The following is a 20,791-nucleotide window of genomic DNA, read 5'->3' on the forward strand; positions in this document are numbered from 1 at the left end:
CCACGAAGGCATTGATCATCTTGTCTCAAAGTGGGATAAATGTATTAACAGCTATGGCGATTACTTTTGTGATGCCCCGTTATATTACATGTCATCATAACACTTCATAAGAATTTAAGGTGTTAACAGCAAGATGAGACTGCATCGTAAGAGGATTTTTACTGATTATGCAAGCGTAGAATAAGATCTCTCTCAGTTAGGATCGTCTCACTACGACCGTTGTTGCAAACTGCACTGGCCCGACGCCTCTCAAAACAACAGGTGGCAGACCGTTGTTGTAGACGGTTGACGCTAGAGTGTGCTGTGAGTCAGCATTGAAGTTTCACCCCTGGGCGCGAATTTTAGGCATATTCAGATGGTGGACGAATACTTTATAAAGTAACATTTTTAAGATGCTTTCTGCTTTGTTAACCTTATTATCGCTATTAATGTATCTTTTTCCCTGTTTTACAATAAAAGTGATTTACTGTGCTACTTTTTATAGGACTGGGTCTTCATGTTTTATATTCGCTTCTTTTCGGGTGCCACAGCTTTACTTTTTGAAAAAACAAAATATACCGCTAGACGAATACTGTTTGGACTTACTTTATGGCCACTTTTCCCTCTGTCAGATAGTAAAGCAAATGCCCCCATCTTCTCCCACTTTTTCTCTTTTCATTCACCTAACTTTATTTTTCCCTATCTTCATTAATTATGTTTCATCACGTTCCTTTTTCTCTCATTCTTGCCCCCCAACCTTCTGTCATGTCCGTTGTTGCTGGCCTTCATGGTTTAAATCTACCTCCTGTAATTTGTATCTATTGTTGTACATCTCATGAACTAATGTAAATAGTTTTTTTCTATGTTAAAAAATGACGTAATTCCTCCAGCTGTATTAAGGTGTTGGTTTTTTTGGCAACTAGTTTCGATGTTGTTACATCATCTTCAGGCCCATACTTGTTGACAGTAATAGTACGAGGTGCATTCAAGTTCTAAGGCCTCCGATTTTTTTTCTAATTAACTACTCACCCGAAATCGATGAAACTAGCGTTACTTCTCGACGTAATCGCCCTGCAGACGTACACATTTTTCACAACGCTGACGCCATGATTCCATGGCAGCGGCGAAGGCTTCTTTAGGAGTCTGTTTTGACCACTGGAAAATCGCTGAGGCAATAGCAGCACGGCTGGTGAATGTGCGGCCACGGAGAGGGTCTTTCATTGTTGGAAAAAGCCAAAAGTCACTAGGAGACAGGTCAGGTGAGTAGGGAGCATGAGGAATCACTTCAAAGTTGTTATCACGGAGAAACTGTTGCGTAACGTTAGCTCGATGTGCGGGTGCGTTGTCTTGGTGAAACAGCACACGCGCGGCCCTTCCCGGACGTTTTTGTTGCAGTGCAGGAAGGAATTTGTTCTTCAAAACATTTTCGTAGGATGCACCTGTTACCGTAGTGCCCTTTGGAACTCAATGGGTAAGGATTACGCCCTCGCTGTCCCAGAACATGGACACCATCATTTTTTCAGCACTGGCGGTTACCCGAAATTTTTTTGGTGGCGGTGAATCTGTGTGCTTCCATTGAGCTGACTGGCGCTTTGTTTCTGGATTGAAAAATGGCATCCACGTCTCATCCATTGTCACAACCGACGAAAAGAAAGTCCCATTCATGCTGTCGTTGCGCGTCAACATTGCTTGGCAACATGCCACACGGGCAGCCATGTGGTCGTCCGTCAGCATTCGTGGCACCCACCTGGATGACACTTTTCGCATTTTCAGGTCGTCATGCAGGATTGTGTGCACAGAACCCACAGAAATGCCAACTCTGGAGGCTATCTGTTCAACAGTCATTCGGCGATCCCCCAAAACAATTCTCTCCACTTTCTCGATCATGTCATCAGACTGACTTGTGCGAGCCCAAGGTTGTTTCGGTTTGTTGTCACACGATGTTCTGCCTTCATTAAACTGTTGCACCCACGAACGCACTTTCGACACATCCATAACTCCATCACCACATGTCTCCTTCAACTGTCGATGAATTTCAATTGGTTTCATACCACGCAAATTCAGTAAACGAATGATTGCACGCTGTTCAAGTAAGGAAAACGTCGCCATTTTAAGTATTTAAAACAGTTCTCATTCTCGCCACTGGCAGTAAAATTCCATCTGCCGTACGGTGCTGCCATCTCTGGGACGTATTGACAATGAACGCGGCCTCATTTTAAAACAATGCGCATGTTTGTATCTCTTTCCAGTCCAGAGAAAAAAAATCGGAGGCCTTAGAACTTGAATGCACCTCGTATGTAGAATGAGATTTTGACTCTGCAGTGGAGTGTGCGCTGATATGAAACTTCCTGGCAGATTAAAACTGTGTGCCCGACCGAGACTCGAACTTGAGACCTTTGCCTTTTGCGAGCAAGTGCTCTATCATCTCTTTTTTTTTTTTTTTTTTTTTTTACTACGGAGGGCAGCTAACCCTCTGACCGAACACGCTTTTTTGTTTTTTTCTACCATCTTTTTTTATTTTTTTATTTTTATGTTTTTTAATTGGTATTCTATTTGGATACAAAATTAGGCAGTTCACAAACACTAAATGAAACGTATCCTCTGCCAAAAAAAAAAAAAAAAAAAAAAATTAAAACAAATAACAAATTTAAAGGAACAGGGATGTTGTTTTTATTTATTTATTTATTTATTTTCAATAAAGATCACTCTGTTAAAAGGAACATGTAGATCATTTCATCGTATAGTATGTGAATTACATATTGAGTGGTGAGAGAAACGTGAGGTTCATTATCAGCTGTCAAATGTGCACACCGACTGCACCTGGCACATCCCAACTGCGTGGAGGGTCGTGGAAGACTGCCTGAAGATAGTTGGCAAAGGTTTTCCGATAGTGTGACCATCTATGAACCTCATTGTAGGCTTGCTGAAAGAAATACCAAAAGTCAAGTCGCGACTTGGCAGCATCCCCATAGAGGTACGCGATCGTCCAACCTTTGACCCAGATGATCGACTGTGATTTAGTTTCCGGAAAGAAGTCACTCTCTGGATGTAAGAAGGAAGCAGGTGTAATATGTTGCGGGGTCACACGGAGGTAGCAAGCCACCATCTGTCTCCCTAAGAGCCAGACGTCCTCCGCCGCGATAAAAGTTAAGCGGTGATGGTCGTCATCCACTTGGCGACATTTCGGGCATAGTGGAGTGTCCACTAGTCCAATTGAATGGAGCCGTTGGTTGGTGTTGAACTTGCTACAGGCGACAGAGAACCACAGTGCCCGAACGAAGGTAGGAAGGAATTTTTGGTGCACATGTCTCCAAATCTTCGGCCAATGCAACCTGGGGTGTTTCAGTTCAATGACGACTTATCCGTCGCAGCAGCCAAACATAAAAATCCTTCGCGCATGGCGGTCTCGTACGCGGAAGCTCGTCTCTGATATAACTAAGTTCCACGATAAATGTTGATACATGCGCAAAATGTGGCGTAATGTTGCGCACCGCCACCAGAGGTGTGAGGGACGCTGTAACCAGGAGATCCAGTAAGCGGGATGTAAGGGAATCACGTCCACTACGCCATTGCTTGTACATCGTGGCTAGAAGGAGCGCCGTCGCTCGGCAGTGAACATTCGTAAGTCCGAGTCCCCCCTTGTCCGTAGGGAGCGTGAGCGTTTCGTATCGCACCTTGAGGGGCGATCCAATCATCACAAAATAGCATAGTGCTGATAGAAGTCGACGTCCGAGCATGAGTGGTAGTGGCAGGATCTGCGAAATATGCACCATTCGAGAAACCACGTAAGTGTTCAGATACTCGACTCGCTGCAAAGGATCAAGGCGCCGTAGGAGATGTTTTCGGACCATGGTACGTGTTGTCTGCAAAATACGTCGGTAGTTAACTGCCGCAGTATGTTTTACAGATGAGGTAAAGTCTATGCCGAGATAGCGGAATCGTTGCACATAAGGAAACGGACTGATTTCTTCCGGCGTTAGGCCCCTTCCAACCGGCATTGACGCCGATTTGTTCATGTTCACTGCACTACCCGCCGTCACATTGTGGTCCAACAACAGTTCAAGGACCGTCTTAACCTCTTCCTCAGAACGAACGAGCAGCAGGTGGTCGTCCGCATAGGCACGACATTTGAAGGTGTAGCCCCGCAGTTCCATCCCAGAAAGAGAATTGGTTAGCCTCCCAATTAATGGTTCCAACGCTATCGCGAACAGCAGCATCGAAAGAGGGCAGCCCTGTCGAATGGATCGTCGAATTTGAATGGGCCCTGCTATACGCCCATTAACCTGTACCAAGGATTGTGCACCCCCATAAATCCTTCTAATGAGACCAGTAAAAGGTCTGGAAATCCCATTTGTTCCAGTACAGCGTACAGATAGTTGTGGCGCACCTTATCAAAAGCACTGTCAAAATCAACCGCCACCATCGCCGCTTTAAGCCGGCACTCCTCAGCCAGCGCTATCACATCACGGCATTCGCCAGTAGCTGTTTGCACATTCGCCGATCCACCCGATTTTGTCTGTTCTGGAGAGAGAACGCTACGAATTAACATACGACATCGCGACGCAAGCAACCGTGCAAAGATCTTATAGTCGGCATTAAGCAGGGTGATGGGGCGGTAATGTGTGACCGTAATTCCTGGCTTCGGTTTATGTACTGGCACCAAGAGGCCTTCCATAAAAACCGGTGGAATAGGCGCATCGGAATTTAACATCTCGTTGTACATTTCCGTACATCGCGGTGCCATTTCGTTGCGAAATTCTCGATAAAATTCAGCAGGAAGCCCATCAATGCCTGGGGACCGATTCAACGCACCTTGTGCGATCGCATCATGTACTTCCTCACAGCTAATGGCTTCCAGTAAGGTTCCCGCGGCTTCCACCGTCAGTGTGCGGGAGACGTATGTGGCTATACGGTCGAGGTCATCGACATGGGCTGCTTCTTTCCCGATAGATGTATTGGTAATGGTCGACGAATGCAGAGACAATGTCCGCTTGACGCGTCACTCTTCGGTCTTTGCAGGTAATTAATTCCTGTACCAGAACGTGTCGTCGGTGCTTTCGTTCATTCACGACGTGGTGCATGGAAGTAATCTCGTGCCTTATCGTATCGTGACATCTGGCGCGCACCATGGTTCCCTGAAGATGTTTCCGAGCTAAAGCCACTAGTTTAGCTTTTATCCTTTTGCGTTCGATCCAGACGTCCTGTCCCGGCGGACCATCGTCCAGGTCGCGCAGCGCTGCAAAATAAAAGTCGGTCGTACCGCGGTGCCATTCTGCCATCTCCCTGCTATATGATATGAACGTACGGCGAAGCGCCGGTTTAGCACAAGTCAGCCACCAATCAAGCATCGTCGTATACCTTCCAACCCTTCGCTCGCACATCATCCATGTCTCAAGGATCCGTTGGCGGCATTCAGGATCATGTAGATGTTGAATGTTTAGTTTCCACGGGGCCTTACTGTTCCACACCTCTCTACGGGGAAGAAGCACCGTACAGATGTAAGCGCTGTGATCGGAAAATGCCAATGGCCAGCGTTCCGCATCCTGGACATCATTTGCATGAGCCCGTGAGATATAAATGCGATCTAATCTGCTCGCCGAATGACTTGTCACATAGGTGTACCCCGGTGCATCTCCATGTCGTAATTCCCACGTGTCACTAAGTACAAGGTCGTTGACAACGATTCGCAACTCCTGGCTGATGTTTGCTTGCGGCCATTGGTCTTTCTGGCTGAGAACACAGTTGAAATCTCCATCAATTATTACACATTCATAACGTCCATAGAATAGTGGGGCAATGTCCTCTGCATAAAATCGCGCCCTTTCCCGCCGCTGAATATTTCCCGACGGTGCATAAAGATTGATGATGCGTGTCCCAAACGTCGTGAAAGCCATTCCTCTGACCGACGGAAGATAACACACGTTTTCCACTGGGAAGCCATCTCGCACGTAAACTGCCACCCCACTCCCATTGTGATCTCCATGTGACGAATAGGATTGGTAGCCTGCGATGTCTGGGAGTGCAGCTATGTGGACTTCCTGCAGCAAAGCAATATCTACATCAGATGCCCAAATAGTTTCCTTCAGTAGGTGTATTTTGGCCGGTGAACGCACGTCATTTATATTTAATGTCGCAATACGGTTCGCATGGCGTTGAATCCCACTCTGTCGAGGCGCAACAACATCTCCCTGCATCGGCGCTGGGGGCTGAGTTAGAAGACGTTCTCTCGCCCCTCTCCCTTCACCTTCAGCAATTATTAGGCCGTCTTCTTGAGTGCCGGCTGCCTCTGTATGACGTCTGGCGCCTCCTCAATATCGTCATACCACATCTTTTCAGGCTGTGATATATTCGTGTCCATAGCTACAGCATCTGCGTCTGGAGCGCCAACTGGCTGTGATTCCTCTTCAGCATCATCACGTCCCGGTGCCGTCAATGTGACAGACCGCTGTGGGTCTGATCGAACAGTTCCCATTGCCTCATCCTGTTTCGTAGAGGCTGTTGTGTCGTCTTGGTCCACATGCACATCGTCGTCGGGGCAAGGGGAGTCATCCCGAGGAGATGTCGTGCGACGCCGCCGTTTCCTCCTTTTCGGGGAACGTTGTTTGCGTGATCTTCCTTCCGTGTCCTCAGATTGTAGGGAATCACGGCTGCCCGACAGAAAAGCATCCGTAGGAAGTGGAAGTGTTTCGAGTCCCATCGTCGTACTTGGCGGGAGTTCGGTCGAAACTGATGTTGTCGTCTCAGAGTGCGTTCCAGACGGAACAGCATCCGTAGTGACTGGAACTGCTTCGTGTAATATCGGTGTACTTGGCGGGAGTTCGGTCTCATCTGATGTTGTCGCCGTAGATCGTATGCTCGATGGAGCAGCATCCTCTGTCATCCCGACGTCTGCGACAAGGTTTCGGAGAGTGCCATCTTGATCTTCCACCGGGGCTGTGTCCTTTCGGTCATCAGCGGACGCAGTGAGGGCTTTGGCATAGGTGGTCGGTAGTACTGTCATCGCCGGCGACGGCTCCCGCACATCTGAAGGCAGTTGCGTAATCCGCCGTTGCATACAGTTCGACCTGAGGTGTCCCTCCTGGCCACAGCCAGAACATGTACGTGGTTGACCATCGTAAATCACCACCGCCCGACAACCACCAATTGTCAGATAGGACGGTACATGCTTCTGAAGATCAATAGTGATCTGTCGCACTCCGTTAAGAACGGGGTACGTGGCGAATTGTGTCCAGCGTTCTGCCGTGTGACCATGTACCGTGCCGTATGGCTTAAAAGCCTCGATAACTTCTTCAGCCTGGAGCTCAAATGGCAGCTCAAAAACACGTATTGTCCGTACACCCAGACCAGCATGTTCTACAGTTACCGTGCCGACATTCCCGTCACTATGGCAAAATCGGAGACCTGCTTTTTTCGCCTGTAGAATTCTCTCACACGCCGCGTCATTTACCATCTTAACATACACCGTGGGACTAATGATGGACAGGTGAATTCCGACAATATCGTTTGGCGGTATCTTGCCTTCCTCTCGAATGAATCGTTCCACTGCTAAAGCCTTTGGTCGTTCGTCGTCTTTGCAGAAATTGAATCGTAATGTAGTTTTCCTGTACTTGTTCGCCATGATCGTTGTTAGTTGTTACTAGCCCGCGCGCAGACTAAGTCCACAAGTAAACAAACACTCGCACACGCCGCACAGGCGGAAGTATCGGACCTCCGCTTCGCACGGTCGCTAGCGCCGAACTGAAGTGCTCGACCGCTGTGAGGACCGGGCGTGGGTCGTGCTTCGGTAGCTCAGATGGTAGAGCACTTGCCCGCGAAAGGCAAAGGTCCCGAGTTCGAGTCTCGGTCGGGCACACAGTTTTAATCTGCCAGGAAGTTTCAGTAATAGTATGTGTTAGACACATGGGCCTGAAGATGATGTTGTAACAACATCGAAACTAGTTGCCAATAAAACCAACACCTTAATACACCTGGAGGAATTGCATCATTTTTTAACATATATTATACCAGGTGACGTCCCAAGTCGTCCGTTTTAATTATGGATATACGAAGGTTTTTTTTTCTTTCTGTACTTTTTATGACATTTTATGATAATGTATATTAGTTGTGATTTGTAATATGCTTATTGTACTGAAAGTAATGAAAAATATTCAGAATAATTTGGTTTGATGTAAGAAATTGCCCGATAGCCCTAAAATTGCCAGGATAAATAAAACAATGATTATAGGCTTACATATATAACTTACATATAGTCACTTCGAACTAGGAACATTAATTCGAAGATGGTAACAGGAGTGATGTTTTCGTGGCATGGAGAGTACTAGCGTCAGTGTGGTCGTTGCAGACGTACAACGCCGACGCGCAGACGGGCGAGTCTTCGGCGTGTGCGACGGCGCTGCTGTGCGGAGTGAAGGCGAACCGAGAGACGGTGGGGCTGGACGCGCGCGCGCGCTTCGAGGACTGCCCGTCCAGCCACACGTCGCGCGTGCCCTCGCTGCTCTACTGGGCCCAACACAAAGGTCAGGCTAATATCATGCATTCAGCTGGCCAATTCGACTAATATAATATGTTAACGTCGTTAATGACTAATTCATTACGCTTTATTTACCAGCTCAATCACCTTCAATCACCGACCATGAAACTTGTTGTGGTGTCAGTCCTTCTCTGCATATTTATCCTTGATTGTGACCCATTTTTCTGAACGATGAATGACTTGGCCGAGAACTTGGATGTACACTGATCAGCCAGACTTGATGACCACCTACCTACTACCCGGTATGTCCACCTTTGGCATTGATAACAGCGATGACGTGTCGCGGCATGGGAGCAATGAGGCTTTGGTAGGTCGCTGGAGAGAATTGGCACCACATATGCACACACAAACCACACACATCCCATAAATTCCGGGGAGGGGGGCGATGCGCTCCGACGCCACGTTCAATCACATCACAGATGTGTTCGATGGGTTCATATCTGGCGAGTTGGGAGAACAGCATACCAATCAGAACTCGCCACTGTGTTCATCAAACCACTTCAGGCAAATAACGGGTTGGTTCCATTGAAAGGGCACGGCCGATTACCTTCCCCAGCCTTCCATAATCCGAACTTACGCTCCATCTCTAATGACCTCGTTGTAGACGGGACGTTAAACACTAATCTTCTTCTCCTCCTCCTCCTCCTCTTGCTGAAAAATTCCATTGCCATCGGGAAACACGATCGTCAGTGAGGCTCCAATGGGTCTGAGCATTATGGGACTTAACTTCTGAGGTCATCAGTACCCTAGTACTTAGAACCACTTAAACGTAACTAACCTAAGGACATCACACACATCCATGCCCGAGGCAGGATTCGAACCTGTGACCGTAGCGGTCGCGCGGTTCCAGACTGTAGCGCCTAGAACCGCTCGGCCACATCGGCCGGCCGTCAGTAAGGGGTGTATATTGTCTGCAACCAGTGTATTATACTCCTTGGCTGTCATGGTGACTTGCACGAGCTCCACTGGACCCATGGATGCCCACTTACATGTTTCCTGGGGCAGAACGCAGCCGCCACCAGCTGTTCCACTGGAAGACGACGGATTCGTTCCCTCCGAATGGCATGATCAAGAATGTATCGGGATTCATCAGACCATGCAATGCTCTGACACTGCGCCAACGTCCGGTGCCGATTGTCACATGCCAATGTCATGGCGTTAACACTGGCACATGAATGGGTGGACGGCTGCAGAGCTCCATCGTTGGTAGTGTTTGGTGCACTGGGTGTACAGACACAGACACAGCATTACAGTCTGATGTTAGTTCCATCACATTTCACCGCCTGTCCTGTTTCACCAGTCTGCCCAGCCTACGACGTCCGACATCCGTAAGGAAGGGTGGCCGTCCAACCCCACGGCGTCTGGACCTGGTTTCACCTTGGTTTTGCCACGTGTAGAAAACACTCATCACAGCACTCCTCGAACACCAACCTCTGGATCACGGGGTCCCAGGTTCGATTCCCGACCGGATCGGAGATTTTCTCCGCCCACGGACTGGGTGTTTATATTGTCCTCATCACCTCGTCAACATTCGTGAAGTGACGAGATTGGAACTGGAAAGATTGGGGACTTGTACGGGCTTTGATGACCTCGGTGTTGAGCGCCCCGCAAACCAACATAATCATCATCCTTGAACACGCGACAACTCGCGCAGTTTCTGAAATGCTCGTGCCGAACCTCTGGGACATCACAATCTGCCCTCGGTCAAACTCAGATAGATTGTAATCCTGCGACATTCTGTTCACGGACAGCTCGCTCACTGATATCACATGCATCGTATGTGTGTCTGACTAGCAGTCATTCCTCGCCAGGTGACGATGCTATAGCCTGGACGGGTTATATCGATAGTAGGTCGGTGGTCATAATGTTCTGGCTGATCAGTGTACGTGTCGGCATTTAGGCTGTCCAGCAAACGTTCCACCTAATAAATCAGCTCTTCCTCTTTCTGGAAATTCCTGCTATGCAATGGTTTTTTCATTTGAGGGAAGATTAAGAAAACACTAGGTGTCATATCATCAGAATACCCAGGCAAAATTTTATATCCGAAAGAAGCGTCCAGTGCGGAATGAGTTGGAGCGTTGTCGTGGTGCAAAACTACCCTTTTGGGGGAAGGGACAAAAAGCCGAACGTAGCGCACTTGCCTGTGAAAGGCAAAGGTCCTTAGTTCAGGTCCCAGTTGGGCATGCAGTTTTAATTTTCCATGAAGTTTCAGTCTCTTTGAGAGCTTCCCATGATACTTCCTCTTGACAGTAGGCTAGCTAATGGAATATGCCATACGCCACAGACTATTTGAAAGATTTTTTTCACGGACTGAGTGGCCCCTCCCGCCGGAGGTTCGAGTCCTCCCTCGGGCATGGGTGTGTGTATTGTTCTTAGCATAAGTTAGTTTAAGTAGTGTGTAAGTCTAGGGACCCATGACCTAAGCAGTAAGGTCCCTTAGGAGCTCACACACATTTGTACACACATATGTTGAACATATAGAAAACATGTGGGGCGAGTCAGTTTACACGATATGTATACATGAATAGTTTCAGTGGATGGCTACATGCTGGCCATTTTTAAGTTTTTAAATTTAACATTAATGAACGAAACAGTTTTCCGTCCTTCTCGTACAACTGCACTTAAAACTTTTTTGTACCTTACCAGTTTTTAAATAAAATTTCGTATATCGAATACAAGGGGTTGGTTGCTCAGAGGAAATGATTTTCTGTTAGATATTTTATGTTATTGGGCAAAAGATGCTTATTCAGTGTCCTTTCTGAGTCGCTGGTAGCTTTAACAATGAGTAATGTAGGGCATTTCTTGATCTAGAGTTGTATGCATAGACAAGTCTATTCTGTCCTAGGAAACCGTTCACTTTGCTTCCTAGATACGACAATGGAGAAAACATCAGATCGTAAAATTTGGGACGTGTTTGTGTGATGACTGCCAGTCGCACAGAAAAAGCAGCCAACTCACTGATGTGTATGCGTATTAAGGTACCACATATAAAATATCTGCCCATATACCCGTTACACCCTGTACATTTAGTTAAAATGCGTCACTCCTTGAGATGGAGCATACGAGATGATCGCAAGTGAACACCAAATATTAATTGTATTGTACCATGTTTTGCAATCAGTGCTTACTTTCTAAGTAATGAGTAACATTAGAAAATTTTTCCGTAAGATATTAGTCAGTGAAAATGAGCAAAATGTGTTAGGAGGCTGATTTGTTTGTTTCCAAAGCTAGCAATTATGCAAAGAACAGTTGAACACAACTGTTTGAACAGATCAGTAATATGCTTTTTCTAATTCAAGTTTTCATCAGTACGTAAACTCTAAAATTTTGAACATTCTACCTGGTTTACCGACTCCTGTTTATGTATTACATCAATTGTGACAGATCTGTCTGTTATACTGAGCTGAATATAGTTTGTTTCCTCAAAATTGAGAGTGAGCGCCTTCTGACAGAACCACTTAAGAATTCTTTGAAAAACATTATTAATAAAATTTTCCATCGTTTCCTCTCTTTTTCAGATTTATTATAGCACAGCATTGTCTGCAAAAGGTCCCAATTCTTTTTTATGACTGTTAAGTGGAAGGTCTTTCACATGTGTTAGGAATGGGAGTGGACCTCGTCAAAATATTTCGGTAGATCCTCCTGAGATGGTTTTCTCCATACGAGAGTAATTTGTCAGCACCGAACCATGGTGGTCCCAAAAATAACCGATCTATCTTGCCTGATGATGGTAGGGTCTTCGCATTTTTCGGCAGGGATGAATCTGTATGCTCCCTCTACTTGCGTTGGTTCTTTGTTTTTGGGTCATAGTGATAAATCCAGCATTCGTCGAATGTGATTAGGGGGTTAAAAAGTCGTCAGATTTGGACTGCACTGTTACAACATTTCCACAGCTGTCTCGGCTCGGCGAGCTTAATGGATGTGAGCAGTCATGGAAGTCAGCGGCCAGTCTGTCAACGCTGGGGTAACTTTTAGATTCCACGACTGTAGAAATCACGTGGTTTTGAGGCGAAGAACACGTCTAGCCATGTTCGGAGTGTATTTTCATCCGGCAAGGAAGTTGCTTGAAGGTTGTTCGGTAGAGAAAGGGAAAGGTGGAAAACTGAGGGTGCAAGATTAGGTGAAAAAGGTGGACGTGGAATGAATTCCCAATCCAACTCCTCTTTAGTATTTTGATCAGTCTAGCAGAATGCGGACGGGCGTTATCGTGGAGTAGCATCACTTCACATAGTCTTCCTGGTCGTTGTTCTTGGACTGCGTCTGCAGGACGTCTCTGTTGTTGACAATATATGTCATGTGATGGTTATACCTCGGGGCAGCAGTTAGAAGTACAACACACCGTCGCTGTTCCACCACATGCATAACATTATTTTTTGTGGATGCGCTCGGGTCTGTGTAAGGAGAGTTGTTGCTTCGTTTGGGCTCAACCGTTCCTCTCTTTTCCTTATGTTAGCATAAAGACACCATTTCTCGTCACCAGTAACGATGCAGAACAGGAATGGCCGGTGTTGTTCACCAGCCAATTGGTGATGAACAGGTAGAGACAAACATATGTCCACCCAATGATCTTTGTTATTTTGGCTTAGAGCATGTAGTGTATATACACCCAATTTTTGAATTCTCCCCCTTGTATGCAAATACCGCACGATGGTGGAATGATCAGAGTTCATCACATTTCCCAGCTCTCGAGTACACTATTGCCGATCATTGTGGATTAATGAGTTTAAACTCTGTTCATCAAATCCCGAAGGTCTTTCTGAACCTGGAGAGTCACTAACGTTAAAACGATGCTTCTTCAAACGAGAAAACCATTTTCTTGCCGTGCTCTGACTAGTGGCATACACGCCTAGGTTTCTGGCTATCTCCGCTGCTGTCACCCGTCTTTTGAACTCAAAAATAAGAATAACTCGAAATGCTCGATTTCTCCACTTTGCACTGCATTTCCTAGCGTCCATAGCTCCACTCGCTATCTACCAATGACAAAATAACACCATGTATACTCCAATAGCAAATATGAACTACAAATAATAAATGACCATCGCTAAATAAAACCATAGAAACCAGAATACCAACATGCAAAACTTAACCACTACGAACTTATGCACCAACCTAATATGATGGTGCGTTGTATTCGTACACTTCCATCAACTCAACATGGACTGTTACAGTGTTGTTTCCCTTCAAAGGTAAAAAAGCGAATTTCCGTATGATGCACCACTTGAGAAATGGGCTGCGTCATTTTTCGTTTTTAGTCCTCTAGCGGCGCGCTAAGGCGTTGCGGTACGGGAATTCCAATGTCTATCGGGACTCCAGACACGTACCTGTAAAAAAACGAAATATTAATAATTCAACTTCATTGTTACGAGATGATAATTGTAACTTTATGGCTACCGCTCCTATAATGATCGTGTACAAACAAGTACACGTACACCCTAAGACAAAAAAGAAGACGTACCACGAAGGAATCATCCAAATAGGACTGAAACCGGTAGCGTGATATACATGCACAGACAAACAAATGACTACAGTTTCAGAAAAAACTGAATGACGTATTCAAGAGAAAGAAATCCGTAAACTGAGAAAGTCAATAACGCATTGGTCTGCCACTGGTCCTTACGCAAGCAGTTATTCGGATAGATATTGATTGATAGAGTTATTGGATGTCCTCGTGAGGATCATCGTGTCAAATTCTTGGCGAGCTATATAGCCAAAATCCCAAGATGGTTGGAGGGCCCTGTCCATAATGCTCCAAACATTCTCAGCTGGAGAGATATCTGGCTACCTTTTTGGCAAATACGAAGACAAGCAATAGAAACTCTCACAGTGTACGGTTGGGCATTATCTTGCTGAAATGTAAGCCCAGGATGGTTTACCATGAAGGATTACAAAACAAGGCGTAGAATATCGTCAACGTGCCACTGTACTGTAAGGGTACCTGAATGACAACCAAAGCTGTCCTATTATGAAAAGAAAAGGCACCCCAGACCATCACTTCTGGTTGTCGGGACGAATGACGCGCGACAGACAGACACTGGCCTTCTTCCCCGACCTTCCCCCCTTAGGGAAATAGCGGGAAGGTCGGGGAAGAAGGCCAGTGTTCACTCTGTCTGCTTACCGGGGGGTCTCATCCGAGATGTGGAGGAGGCCCTACCGGCAGCGATAGAGAGCACTGGGTGCACCCGACTGCAAATTGTTGCTCATGTCGGCACCAATGACTCCTGCCGTCTGGGTTCAGAGGTCATCCTCAGTTCGTACAGACGGTTGGCGGAATTGGTGAAGGCGGAAAGCCTCGCTCGCGGGGTGAAATCAGAGCTAACTATTTGTAGTATCGTTCCCAGAACCGATCGCGGTCCTCTGGTTTGGAGCCGAGTGGGAGGCTTAAACCAGAGGCTCAGACGATTCTGCGGAGATCTGGGGTGCAAATTTCTCGACCTCCGCTATCGAGTGGAGAAATATAGGGTCCCCCTGAATAGTTCAGGCGTGCACTACACGCCGGAAGCGGCTACAAGGGTAGCGGAGTACGTGTGGAGTGCACTTGGGGGTTTTTTAGGTTAGAGAATCCCCTCCCTAGGCCCGACAAGACGCCTCCTGAGACGCGGCAAGGTAGGAGTATGCGAAATGCAACAGGGAATAACAATATTAATGTGCTAATAGTAAACTGCAGGAGCGTCTACAGAAAGGTCCCAGAACTGCTCTCATTAATAAACGGTCACAACGCCCATATAGTACTAGGGACAGAAAGTTGGCTGAAACCAGACGTAAACAGTAATGAAATCCTAAACTCAGATTGGAATGTATACCGCAGAGACAGGCTGGACAGTGAAGGGGGAGGCGTGTTTATAGCGATAAGAAGTGCAATAGTATCGAAGGAAATTGACGGAGATCCGAAATGTGAAATGATTTGGGTGAAGGTCACGGTTAAAGCAGGCTCAGACATGGTAATTGGATGTCTCTATAGGCCCCCTGGCTCAGCAGCTGTTGTGGCTGAGCACCTGAAGGATAATTTGGAAAATATTTCGAGTAGATTTCCCCACCATGTTATAGTTCTGGGTGGATATTTTAATTTGCCGGATATAGACTGGGAGACTCAGACGTTCATAACGGGTGGCAGGGACAAAGAATCGAGTGAAATTTTTTTAAGTGCTTTATCTGAAAACTACCTTGAGCAGTTAAACAGAGAACCGACTCGTGGCGATAACATATTAGACCTTCTGGTGACAAACAGACCCGAACTATTTGAAAAAGTTAACGCAGAACAGGGAATCAGCGATCATAAAGCGGTTACGGCATCGATGATTTCAGCCGTAAATAGGAATATTAAAAAGGGTAGGAAGATTTTTCTGTTTAGAAAAAGTGACAAAAAGCTGTTTTCAGAGTACCTGTTGGCTCAACACAAAAGTTTTGTCTCAAGTACAGATAGTGTTGAGGATCAGTGGACAAAGTTCAAAACCGTCGTACATAATGCGTTAGATGAGTATGTGCCAAGCAAGATCGTAAGAGATGGAAAAGAGCCACCGTGGTACAACAACCGAGTTAGAAAACTGCTGCGGAAGCAAAGAGAACTTCACAGCAAACATAAACATAGCCAAAGCCTTGCAGACAAACAAAAATTACGCGAAGCGAAATGTAGTGTGAGGAGGGCTATGCGAGAGGCGTTCAATGAATTCGAAAGTAAAGTTCTATGTACTGACTTGGCAGAAAATCCTAAGAAATTTTGGTCTTATGTCAAAGCGGTAGGTGGATAAAAAAAAATGTCCAGACACTCTGTGACCAAAATGGTACTGAAACAGAGGATGACAGACTAAAGGCCGAAATACTAAATGTCTTTTTCCAAAGTTGTTTCACAGAGGAAGATTGCACTGTAGTTCCTTCTCTAGATTGTCGCACAGATGACAAAATGGTAGATATCGAAACAGACGACAGAGGGATAGAGAAACAATTAAAATCGCTCAAAAGAGGAAAGGCCTCTGGACCTGATGGGATACCAGTTCAATTTTACACAGAGTACGCGAAGGATTTTGCCCCCCTTCTTGCAGCGGTGTACCGTAGGTCTCTAGAAGAGCGTAGCGTTCCAAAGGATTGGAAAAGGGCACAGGTCATCCCCGTTTTCAAGAAGGGACGTCGAACAGATGTGCAGAACTATAGACCTATATCTCTAACGTCGATCAGTTGTAGAATTTTGGAACACGTATTGTGTTCGAGTATAATGACTTTTCTGGAGACTAGAAATCTACTCTGTAGGAATCAGCATGGGTTTCGAAAAAGACGGTCATGTGAAACCCAGCTCGCGCTATTCGTCCACGAGACTCAGAGGGCCATAGACACGGGTTCACAGGTAGATGCCGTGTTTCTTGACTTCCGCAAGGCGTTCGATACAGTTCCCCACAGTCGTTTAATGAACAAAGTAAGAGCATATGGACTATCAGACCAATTGTGTGATTGGATTGAGGAGTTCCTAGATAACAGGACGCAGCATGTCATTCTCAATGGAGAGAAGTCTTCCGAAGTAAGAGTGATTTCAGGTGTGCCGCAGGGGAGTGTCATTGGACCGTAGCTATTCACAATATACATAAATGACCTGGTGGATGACATCGGAAGTTCACTGAGGCTTTTTGCAGATGATGCTGTGGTATATCGAGAGGTTTTAACAATGGAAAATTGTACTGAAATGCAGGAGGATCTGCAGGAAATTGACGAATGGTGCAGGGAATGGCAATTGAATCTCAATGTAGACAAGTGTAATGTGCTGCGAATACACAGAAAGATAGATCCTTTATCATTTAGCTACAAAATAGCAGGTCAGCTACTGGAAGCAGTTAATACCATAAATTATCTGGGAGTACGCATTAGGAGTGATTTAAAATGGAATGATCATATAATGTTGATCGTCGGTAAAGCAGATGCCAGACTGAGATTCATTGGAAGAATCCTAAGGAAATGCAATCCGAAAACAAAGGAAGCAGGTTACAGTACGCTTGTTCTCCCACTGCTTGAATACTGCTCAGCAGTGTGGGATCCGTACGAGTTAGGGTTGATAGAAGATATAGAGAAGATCCAACGGAGAGCAGCGCGCTTCGTTACAGGATCATTTAGTAATCGCGAAAGCATTACGGAGACGATAGATAAACTCCAGTGGAAGACTCTACAGGAGAGACGCTCAGTAGCTCGGTACGGGCTTTTGTCAAAGTTTCGAGAACATACCTTCACCGAAGAGTCCAGCAGTATATTGCTCCCTCCTACGTATATCCCGCGAAGAGACCATGAGGATAAAATCAGAGAGATTAGAGCCCACACAGAGGCATACCGACAATCCTTCTTTCCACGAACAATACGAGACTGGAATAGAAGGGAGAACCGATAGAGGTACTCAAGGTACCCTCCGCCACACACCGTCAGGTGGCTTGCGGAGTATCGATGTAGATGTAGATGTAGATTTGTATGACACTGCAACTCAGGGCGTCTCCAGACACCTCTTCGCCCTGAAATCTCATTGAATGGAGTAGAACTGTCTTCTGTGATGTCAAAATGAAATTAGCCCCGATGGCCGGCGAAGATATGTCTGGAGATAATGGTGTGGTACCAACATGAATGTCTGCATCCATCCATCCAACCAGACAACCAGGAGTGATGGTCAGGGATGCCATTTCTTTTCATAGCAAGACCCTTTGGTTGTCATCCGCGACATCCTTACAGCACAGTCGGGCGTGGACAAATTCTATGACCCGTTTTGTTGCCCATCATATCAAGCCATTCTGGGTTTGCATTTCAGGAAGATAATGCCCACCCGCAAGCAGTGGGAGTTTCTACCGCTCGTCTTCGTTCTTGCTAAATCCTACCTTGCCCAGCAAGGTCACCGGATCTCTAGCTAACTGAGAACATTTGGAGCATTATGCGTATGTTTCTCCAACCACCTCGGGATTTTGACGATCTAAGTCGCCAGCTGGGCAGAATTTGGCACTATATCCCTGAGGAGGACATCTATCAATCAGTGCCAAACCGAATAACTGCCTGCATACAGGCGAGAGGTGGACCAATGCGCTATTGACTTGCTCAATTTGTGAAGCTCTTTCTCCTGAAAAAGTCATCCAATTTCATTGAAATTGTAATCATTTATTTGTATGTGCATGTACATCACATCTATCGAGTTTCGTCGGATTTGGGTAATTCCTTCGTGGTGCGTCGCTTTCTCTGATTTAGAGTGTACTTTAGCCATGCCAACAAGTAGTTTTGTTGCGTCACTAACATTAATGGACAGAAGAAATTACTCTCACGGAAAGAAATTAAAGGGACTAGAAAAATTCTAGTGCATCTAGATTACTGAATATATTTCTACGGCTACTTCACACGTAGATTGGTGTTCTAACGCATCCACTCTCCACCAAAACAGCACACGTATATGACCAGCAAAAGGTCTATGAGGCAATCTTATCAGTGGAGTTTCCAAAGTAGAGGACTTTTGGCACATCCCCTTAATGTATTCATCATATGCTACTTAACCAAGGATTTCTGAAATACAGAGCAGATTATACGGGTGTTATGGTCATTCCAGCACGAAGGCGTAATAGACTGTTCTCAGCACTCTGCATTCCCGTCTCTGTAGCCCAGGTCGCTAACGAACCCTAATGCGGTAGAACTCGGCGCTGCTGTGGATGGGTCGTGTACTGAAAATGAAAAGGAAATTTCATCGCTAAAATTTGGTCAGTAAGGAAAGGAGAACTGTTGGCGTAAATGTTTTAATTACGAAACTTATAGGCAATGTCCTGCGCTAAATTGCATTCATTGTCGCAGTGTCTTGTAAAGTGAGGAAATCCTTTTTGACGATCTGTTCTTCCGATGACATTAAGTTTGGCACCCCGTTGCTTAAAAGGAACGCAGTGACTGTGTAGAGGAACACAGGAGGTTTGGAAGGGCTGTTTTGTATCCCATGAGATCAGCAGACGGAAAGGCTGCTTAGTCTCTCGTTAAACACGTTCCAGTACAAGGTCATCGCTGTCCACCATCTTGAATAGCTGAGCAACGGAGCGCTGGTTAGATTATTGTAGTTGCACTGGACAAAATAATTAGTGCATCAATGACAAATCAGGCATTATTGATAGAAGTTATTAATACATTCTGACGTGCAATCCTCATGGAGGATGCCCTTGGTTTCAGATGTCACCAGGTTGGTATTTCCACCAATCATTATACCTATCTGCACCATCAGCCTTTCACCGAGATAATGGGGATTTTCAGTCATAAACGTGAGGATACTTCACTCTACAAACCCACACTCCAAAAGGCCCTCCAGGCTCGACTCTACATTGCTACTTGTCGAGAGGGAACCATTCCTTAATTTTTAGTACCCTCATTCATGATCTTCCACTTCGAACTTCGGACACTGACGATGCAACTTAAAGTTCTCACCAACGCGGAAGAAAAGGCGCGCTTGCACTCCTCATGAGCCCGAACTGTTGCTCTTGTTTGTCTATGATAATATAGCTTTTCCCTGTCTCCGTCCGAACAGGCCTCGGAAGGGCCAACGATACCGGCCGACAGGCGTCAGTGGATGTGGATATGGAGCGGCATGTGGTCTGCATACCGCTCTCCCTGTCGTTGTCAGTTTTCGTGACCAGAGCCGCTACTTCTTAATCAGGTAGCTTCTCTATTGACCGCACAAGGGCTGGGTGCACCCAAATTGGCGACAGCACTCGGTGGACCCAAATGGTCACCCATCCAAGTGCTAGCCAAGTCCGATAGCGCTTAACTTCGGTGAGCTGACGGGAACCGGTGTTACCACTGTAGCAAAGCCGTTGGCACAATGCAGCTTTCTACTGCATAACTATTTGTCCAGCCTTTGTCCTCGTTATATAAAACACTTACAGGTTCTGAAATGATGTTGTGGACTTGAATCTTCGCATTGCCACCTGCCTGTATTTCATTACGGAGCGACATTTGCCATTCAACCATAGAATAGGTTGTTTCTTATGCTGTCATGAGGCCTGAGGGCAAATTAAATCAGCAGAGCGATGGATAATGTTTCTGATGTTGTCCGCCCTGTCATGTACTCTGTCACGGTCCCCGAATTTCGCCAGCCGATTGTAAAGAGTCCAGCTTTCTCCGATGAACAAGTGTTCTAACCGACTCTTTTCAGGGACTGCTATTTCTGTGGGTGTAGCCAGACTGCGAAGTATTCACTTGAACGTAGATCTGTTCTAACACCCGAATGAGCAGTTTTGCAAGGTCAAGTAAACAAACGGAAAGCTCTGTTGCAGAGAAGGCCGCTATTGTCAAACTGAGAGCAAC

General features: G+C 46.1%; 1 protein-coding gene and 1 pseudogene across 1 annotated transcript in view; one reads left to right on the forward strand and one right to left on the reverse strand.

Moving 5' to 3' along the window:
- Positions 1–20,791, forward strand: part of LOC126184393 (alkaline phosphatase-like) — a 1,034,434-nt gene that overhangs the window by 515,212 nt on the left and 498,431 nt on the right. Inside the window, exon 3 of the mRNA XM_049926777.1 lies at positions 8,321–8,495. Coding sequence (XP_049782734.1) covers positions 8,321–8,495 — 175 coding nt within the window. The remainder of the gene's footprint in view (positions 1–8,320; positions 8,496–20,791) is intronic.
- On the reverse strand, positions 20,185–20,303 carry LOC126186049 (5S ribosomal RNA; annotated as a pseudogene).

This window comes from Schistocerca cancellata, chromosome 4, assembly GCF_023864275.1.
Source record: "Schistocerca cancellata isolate TAMUIC-IGC-003103 chromosome 4, iqSchCanc2.1, whole genome shotgun sequence".
NCBI classification, from domain to species: domain Eukaryota; kingdom Metazoa; phylum Arthropoda; class Insecta; order Orthoptera; family Acrididae; genus Schistocerca; species Schistocerca cancellata.